At 50.0% G+C, this 8,559-nt stretch overlaps 1 protein-coding gene across 2 annotated transcripts in view; it reads right to left on the minus strand.

Moving 5' to 3' along the window:
- The window catches only part of RGS9 (regulator of G protein signaling 9), an 83,547-nt gene extending 76,480 nt beyond the window's left edge, over positions 1-7,067 (minus strand). The window contains exon 1 of one of the 2 annotated variants that reach the window (XM_019637767.1): positions 6,813-7,067. In XM_019637767.1, the coding sequence (XP_019493312.1) occupies positions 6,813-6,869 (57 nt within the window). In that variant the 5' untranslated portion in view covers positions 6,870-7,067. The remainder of the gene's footprint in view (positions 1-6,812) is intronic. The other variant, XM_019637766.1, reaches the window with a different exon arrangement.
- Between the last annotated feature and the right edge of the window lie 1,492 nt (positions 7,068-8,559).

The raw sequence follows: 8,559 nt of genomic DNA on the forward strand, positions 1-8,559 counted from the left end.
TGAAAATTCTTCCTGCCACCTCCCCCTCATCCAGCCATCTCCTGAAGCTGGAAGGCTCCCACCTTCCCAAGGAGGGAAGGAGTGTGGGACAATGTCCTAAGTCAAAGGTCAATGTCCTGAGAGCAGAGGTTTCCTCTTTCAGTCTGTTGCTAAACCAGCATTTTCAGCTGAACCACCATCTTGAGAAACAGCTGCAGTCAGGTGCATGGTTGAGGTCGCTCCAGGCACAGCGCCAGCTGCTCAGCCAGCAAGCCAGACCGGCGGGGCCCAGGTGGTGCCCAGGGCTCCTCGTGCAAGGCTGGCTGCAAGCTTCTGCACGGACACTTTTTTGGCTCACAGAATTGTTCTGGAACAGCAACTATTCATTTCGGCTCCACTCGGAGCTGCAGTCCTTGGCCTTCTGAAATGTCAAGGCCTGGCAGCATCTCAGGCCACTGGGGCAGCGACGGGGTTTGGGGACCAGAGGACAGAGGAGCCACGGGCTGCAGGAGTCACTCCTTCCAGGGTTCTCACCTCACCATGAGCCGTGGATTGATATGCTACTCCAAGAAGTGCCCGCTTTTCAGATGTGAGGGCCCAGGCCACCCCTTTCCCACATTACCTGCCAGATGAAACCCTGCTTTTATTCAAAAATAATTTTTAGATGAAACAGCAGCGTTTCAAGGAAGCAGAGGGTCCAGATATTGGAGAATAAATAGATACCCACCTTCCAAGTTAAGGAACCTGAGTTTCTCGGATAGAAAGAGGATTTGATCCCTTCTCTTCACATTAAAAAAAAAATATATATATATATATATATATATCTAGTTATAAAGAGTTTGAAAATAACCTTCAGAGGAGGAATAATTAGAGTTATTTTAAAAACACAATGAAGGGGTGTCAAATTTCTTTCTAGCAGGTGTGTCACCCTTTCAAGAAAGGAAGGGCTGGTGGGAGGAGGGAACACCACACGGACCTCGGTAACATTTTGATGGAGTTTGGCCCATTGGGATTTCGATCAATTTTCTGCAGAACTTTCCTCATATGAATTCATCAGAGCAGCCTCCCCAGTCATCCAACAAGGAAACAATAAAATTCTGGCTGGTGGCAGTGTCTCGAGGGATTCTGTGAGGAGCTGAACTCTGTCCCCTCGAAATTCCTATGTTGAAGTCCTAACCCCCTGGACCTCAGAGTATGACTGTGTGTGGAGATAGTGTCTTTAAAGAAGTAATGACGTTAAGATGAGGCCATTAAGGTAGACCCTAATCCAGTCTGACTGGTGTCCCTTTAAGAAGAGGAAATGCGGACACAGACACACACAGAGGGAAGAGCGTATGAGGGCACAGGGAGAAAGCAGCCATCTGGACGCCACAGAGAGAGTCTGCAGATGAAACCAACCCTGCCAACACCATGATCTCAGACTTTCCAGCCCCCAGCAGTGTGAGCAAATACATTTCTGTTGTTTAAGCCACCTAGCCTGTGGTACTTTGTCATGGCAGCCAGAGCAAACTGATACAGACTTGGGTTCTATCTCTCATCTCCGTCAGAAAATCCCTTTACCCACCGTAGAGAGGAGAATTGTTTTCTAAGATCTCCAAAGAGCCAGAAGCCGTTGCGTTTCTGATCCAAACTGCTGCCAACTCTTACACCCTCCTCCTTGTGTCCCGTGGGAGTCCCTCAGGAGATGAGAGACAGGACAGCCATGCCCACCCCAAATGTCAATGCCCACTCCTAACCACACTCAGCTCCCCGGCGCCTCCAAGGAGCCATATCTCCTTTCCAGGGAACAGATAAATGTCATGTAGCCAGGCTGTGCTGGACCCTGTCCGACCCCGTGTTGGGGGCGGGGGGTGGGGTCAAGATGTCAGCCCCACGTTTCCTTTCTCAGATGCCAACGTGCTGCGGTGTGACTGCAGGCCTGTCAGGGAACTCCAACATCACGAAGGAGCAGAAATGATGGCTTTGAAGGCCTCCACATCCCACCCTCCACGCCCACACCGCTCCTCGAATTAAGGAGCTGTCACTCACTGTGCAAGAACTCTGGGGCTGGAATTTTCCTTTAAGCCAGAGAAGGCTCCCGGGGGGGGATGATAATAATCAGTACTTTTCTGTACAAAGATGGGAAGAGTGACCCAAAACCACCGGGTGGTTTTGCTAACCGAGGAGGGGGGCCTCCAGCTAATAAGTCTGACCACACGGAGACTAGCTGACCTCCCAGTGATCTCACCCCAGTATCTTACAGAACTTCACGCGCACCAACCTCAGCCAGTGCTAGCCATCTTCCCCTGAAACCTGCTCTTCCCACTCCGGTCCAAAGCCCAGAGAGCGTTCCAGATAACCCCAGCCAAGAGCGGCCACCATCTGTTGACGCCACTTTTGTTTTTGACATGTCTCCTATCTGCCCATTAAATCCTGCCTCAGTGGAATCTCTAACCTCCCTCCTGGGCTGTCAGGTTCTGCCCACCTGGCACCTGCATTTCCACTGGCACGTCTACAGCCTCCAGCACATCCTCCAGCCGAGGCACTACTGACACTTGGGGCCAGGTCACTTTTTGTTGTGGGGCTGTCTTGCGCCCTGTAGGATGCCTAGACGCATCCTGCCTTTACCCACTGGATGCCAATAGCATCCCCCTCCTCAGCTGTGACAACCCAAAACGTCTCCAGAGTTCTCCAAATGTCCCCAGGGGCTGTCATCTTAGCTGTGCATTCAAATCACTTAGGAAGCTGTATTTAAAACACCAACGCTTGGGCTCCACCCCCACTTAATTACTTAATTACCTCTTAAGTACATCAGAAACTCTAAGGATGGTAACTTGATAGCAATATTTTTTAAAGTACAGCCAGGGCACAGACGCACTCATACCATCTAATCAGGATGGTCTTTCTAACATGTAAACCAGCTCACTTTATTCATCCCTGATTTTAAAACATAAACAACTTCTTGTTGAACACAGAAAGCATCAAACTCCTTTGTCTGACATACGAAGCCCCTAGTTCCGGGCCCTTCCTCCATCAACCTCCGGCCCACACCCAGCCAGCTATCCTAACCCTGGGGAGTCTTCCAAACCTCTGTGATACTTCCCATGTCCGTGTTTTGTATTTGCCTAAAGTGTCACTCATTTTACCATCCTCCTGGCGCAAAAAAAAACCCCACAAAACACTACTAACTTTTCATACCTTAACTCAGTTGCAAGCCCCCCTTGGAAACCTGCCCTGAGTTTTCCCATCCCACATAGAAGTGACCACTCCCTACTTTGTTATAGAGAGACAGAGACAGAAACAGAGATAGAGGTATGGATATGTAGACATATCTCCTGTAACGCCTGCCACAGCCTATGGGACACTTTTCCCCTTATTTATACATCTGTCTTTGTCTATTAGACTCTAAGCTGCAGAAGGACAGGAGCCATGTCTCAGTCACCATGGTGTCCCCAGCACCTGGCACAGCGCTTAGCACATAAGTGCACATTTATGTATGCGTGACGAATAAAAGAATGTTACCAGCAAAAAAAAACCACACTCTGCCGAGTCTCCTAAATCTTGTTTCTGCACTCCCTTCCCTAGCAAAAGGAGGTGCCAGAAGCAACAGAGGAAAGCAAGGCAGCCTAACAGGAGGCTTCTCCACGTGGCGCCAGGACAATCAATCCCATGGGGCACCCCAAGGCCAGCGGCACCTGGCACAAGCTGGGATGTGGATCTGAAATTGCAGGCGGCAATAGGCCAGCAAGAGAGCCAAGGAGGCAGTCTGCTATGTGTCATCAGCTAACTCCTCTCCCCCCACCCCCGCCACCAACAAAACCATAGACAAGTGGGCTCTCCACCTCTTTCTGTCACCTCTTAACAAGCCCAGGCATCAGAGGTGGTGGCAGCTTGGCTGGTGGGCATCTCTGCCCAGGGCCGCATCCAGCCTGGGATGGAGCACAGGTATGAGGACCTCAGCAGCCACAGGAGAAAGAAGGGCACCTCTCTCCCCTGCCCTGTGACAAGCCTATCACTTCCTAGATGACTGGAGTTATAAGGGACACAGGAGGATTCCAACTGAACCCTCTTTAGCTCAGAGAAAAGAAGACACCCATCTATTCCTCTCACCACATCAGTGGTCTTTTTAATTTGCAAATCTGCCCATGTCAATTGCCTACAAATTTCTCAATGGCTCCCTTCAGACTAAAATCAAACTACCTTCAAAAGGTTCAAAAGGTCCGTGATGGCCCCCTGACCCCTGCCTACCTTTTCAGCCCCCCACTTCCCTTGTACTTCAAACTCTATCCATGCTGAACAACATATCCTCAACCCCACCAGATTTCCCATGCCTCTGTGCCTTAGCACATGCTGTTCCCGCTGCCTGGAACAGTCTTCTCTTTCCTTCTGCCTAGAACACCCATTTCTCCTTCAGTTCTCAGCTTCACATCTCCCAGGCATGTTTAACCAGGCCTTCCTACAGCCTTCACTCTGCCCTGCATCATAAGATAGCAGACATAGTATTGTATTCATAGCATTGTATTCATTTGACAAAAGATGGTGGTCAGTCCTGTATTTTTCCTGGTTCCCCCACCTAGTGGCTATGTGACTCGGGCGAGCCACTTAACTTTCTCTAAGTCTCAGTTTCTTCTCTATAAAATGGTGATAATAACCACTGTCTTATGCTATAAACGAGATGATGTTTGTAAGGCCTCCCCTGGAGACACAACATACTTCATGAATAGTCATTGAACATGTCAATGAATATTCATTCATTGAGTGGTGAATGACAGTTGCACCCAGGTTCCCATTCCTTTGGTCTGAGTCCTTCTTCAGAAGGTTGGACATCCACTCCAGTGGGCTCATCATTAAGGGTCCCCCTGGGACGGGCTCTTGAGACCTGCTCTGCAGACCTCTAGTCAGTCTATCTCCTGCTCTAAGGAGCTCTGTGACCTGGCCGAGGACCTCAAGGCAAAGGGGAAGGGCAGAACTGGAGGTGTGGGCAGACCCTGTAGGGCAGAAGGGCAGAGAAGGACGTCACTCTGCTCAGGAAGGTCAGGAGAACTGGTCTTCACAGAGGAGGGGAATTGAGCTGAGCCTAGGAGGAGGCGGAGGAGGCGCTTGGCAAGTGAGAAGGGGAGGAAGGCTTTCCCAGTAGAGGAACTTGAGGCATAAAAGGGCGTGAGCTTCATAGAAAGGTGAGCAGGTCCTTGAGGCAAGGGCCTCACTGCGTGCTGTAGCTGCTTTGCTTTATTTCCCTGGAGGGCAGGTATGGAAGGTGGGTGGCAGGTAAAGCCAGGGAGATGGTCAGAGCAGGATGCTGAGTGTTGGGGCTGAGAAGTTTGGACTGCGTGACCATGGGAAGCCAGCGGAGGGCTTCAGGTCGAGGAAACCAGGGTTGGTTTGTGAAAGAAAACTGGTGTGCTTATGAAGGATGCTGTGGAGGAGGGAGAGGCTGGGGTGGGAGGGGAAGTTGGGGTGGAGGAGAGGAGGCTGGAGAGCAAGACACCAGTCAGAAGGCCAAGATACTGAGAAGAAAAGCTACTGGACAAGAGTCATGATGAAAAAGAATGTCTGAGATTCAGAAAACAAACAGAATGTCCCCCAGACAATGACTCTCTGAGTCTCTAAGCCAGAGCTGCCCTGCCTAGGAAAAGATAGTCCTGGGGCAATCCTGGAAGATGACTTTTGGCTTTTAGACAGCAGGCGTAGGTGGTTTCTTCTGCTTTTAGGAATGATCCTTCTGTTTTATGGATGAATGATCCTTCCACCTCTACTACCTGGAATAGCACAGGCTTCTTGAAGTAGGTGGAAAGCGTATGACCACCCGTCCCAGTGTGCCTGGCACTGTCCAGGTTTCAGCATTGAAAGCCCTGGACAGGTCAGGACAATTGAGCACTGATTGCACCGATTTGCTGAGCTCCAGGGGCTCAGGGCAGGGCTGTGCTCGTCACAAAGCATTCAGCTAATTCTACTCAACAAGATAAGCCTAAGGAGATGGCCACTGCACCTGTGAAAAGAGGTTGTGGATGGAAGGAAGGGGGGACAAGTGACCTGGGACCTAATCCTCTGTCGATCTCTTCTGACACTTTTAAAAGTTCAAAACAAAATGAGCTACGCTGTTCCCAAACAAATCACCCCACAAGATGCACTTTACCTCCCCCAGGACCACAGAACACCCTGTTCCTGGCCCCGCTTTGTCTGAGAAAGCCTTTGTGACAATAGAAAAGGTTCTGACTTCTGCAGCCAGCACAGAGAGACACCAGGTACGCTGATATCCATACTTGAATGCAGGATCTGGGGGCGCTGGATATGGGGTGTCCCTTTATCCTACAAATCATACCATTCTCATGGTGTTTGTGTACACACTCACCACACACACACACACACACACACACACACACACACACACACACACACTTTATCATACTGCAGCTTTGGATCAGAAAAAATGATTAAAATGTTAATTTAACACCTGGGTGCCTTAGAATGATATCAGGAGACAGTCTCGCATCTGACAGCCTCGGCTGAACCGCCTCCTGGCACCCTTCTCTCCCGAGTAACAGGTTGTTTTGCGCCTCCAGCAGCCCATCACCCCTGGCTTCGATTCTCCACTACAACAGGTTACATGGAAACCTAATCATTATAGTCTTTAAACACACACACACACACACACACACACACACACACACACACACACACACACACACTGCAAACAAGTCATTTAATAGGATCGAGCAGCAGCACTAATGGACCAGAACGGATGCTCTCTACTCTTGCCCACACGCTGGGAGCCTCCCAACATCTCCGTGGACACTTCCCAGAGTTGGGTCCCTACGCACCTCCCAGGGCCCAGGTGGCCGGACCACGCTTACCTTCGGAAGAAATGCCATCCTTGGCCTGTACTGCTGGCCTTGGTGTCGGATTGTCATCCTGGACCTCGGATGAATTCAGAACCAGAACACAAACGGGAGAGAAAAGGAAAAGCCCCCAAGTGAAAGAGCCAGCGTGCCCTGCACACGTCCTGGCGCCCAAGAGGAGATGGGGGGACCGGGAGGGTGCGGGCCTGGGGCGGCTGCTGCCTGCGGCACCCCTTTACTCTCGCTCAGCTCACGCCCCTGGGAGAGCAGCTGGAATCCGCGCTAGCCAATCAGCGAGCCGCTCCGCGGGCTTATTAGTATGCGCTGCGCTTGCGCCCATCTGCCGCCAGGGGGCGGTGTCAGGCTCCGCCGGGATCCCGCAGACCCTCAGGTGAGAACCCGCGTGTCCCGGACCGGCGAGTGAGAGGATCTGTCGCAGAGAGCAAGTCTTGAAACCTGGGCCGGAAATATGTACAGAAGTGAGACAAGGCAGCGTCACTAATAAGCGCTGTGGAAAGCAGTTTCTCTTCCAGCTCTTTACTAGCCTGCTGGACAACCTTGGGCAAGTTCCTTAAAGTCTCTAGGTCTCCATTTACTTATCTGAAAAGTAAAAATAAAAAATGCGATAATAGATCCAACAGAAGGATCATTGAACGGGGGAAATGTGTAACACAGTGCTTGGCCCTCAACAAATGTTTAGGGGGGGAAAGATCATAAGTGGCATTGATGAGTGTTGGTTAATAAAAGAAAGAAAGGTGGTCAAGTAGAAAGGGAGGGAAGTTTTGGTCCCTACTGAGCCAGCTGCCTGGTCTAGGCAAGTTCTATTTTACCTCTCTGTTCCTTAGTGTTTTCTTATCTAGAAATGAAAGGATGACCCTCCTAAGTAACCATCAGAACCCTTCAAATTTTGTCATATAAAGCACCTTTTCCTGTTTATACAAGTTGGATGGCTATCAATAGTAGCACATAAAATGGGTAAACTGGAAGAGAACAAAGGGAGATGTGCCTCAGGAAGGCACAGCCAACTGATGTCCCTTTAAAGCCGTGGTTCTTATCAGTATTTTTGGTGGCACATTCTGTAAGAATCTGATGAAAGCTACGGATGCTGTGTCAGAAAACATGCTTGTGTATGCACGTGCACACACACACTCACATTCACACAACACTGACTCAAGTTTGCAAACATTTTCAAGGCATTTCTGCCTGGTCCCCTTTGGAGCTTTCTATGGACTCCTGAGTCACAGCCAGAGAGCCTCCCCTTGTTAAAGGAGCCTGGGCGCTACAGGGGTCCACTGCTGAGAAGTATGTTCCTGGTGTGAGCCAAGATCCAAGGAAAGTGCTGGATTACCCTGACTTTTGTTCATAGAGCATCTTTTGGGCATAGGGTTATACAGAACACACACTGGGATGTGCTGGAGCAAATGAACTATAAGGCTCCCTCCAGCTTCAACATTCCTTAATTCTATAAACCCTAAGCAGAAAGGAGATAACAGGCTTTTCTAAGATCAAGGATGAGAAAACTTAAATTATTCCGGAGCAAAGAGGGGCAAAACTACACGGGATTTTGTTCTGTCATAAGATAGGATGCCTGCCACTCTCCTCACCCTTTCTTCTTTCAGGCCCTGCTCTCCAAGCAACGGCATTTTGTACTTAGCTCATTGTATCAGAGATGGTGGACATGTGACCCAATGGCCAGTCCCCAGCCCACAATGTGGCCAAGATGTGGAACTGAAACGCTCAGAGGAACTTGTTAGATTATCAC

Source organism: Hipposideros armiger, unplaced genomic scaffold (assembly GCF_001890085.2).
Source record: "Hipposideros armiger isolate ML-2016 unplaced genomic scaffold, ASM189008v1 scaffold_34, whole genome shotgun sequence".
Taxonomy (NCBI): domain Eukaryota; kingdom Metazoa; phylum Chordata; class Mammalia; order Chiroptera; family Hipposideridae; genus Hipposideros; species Hipposideros armiger.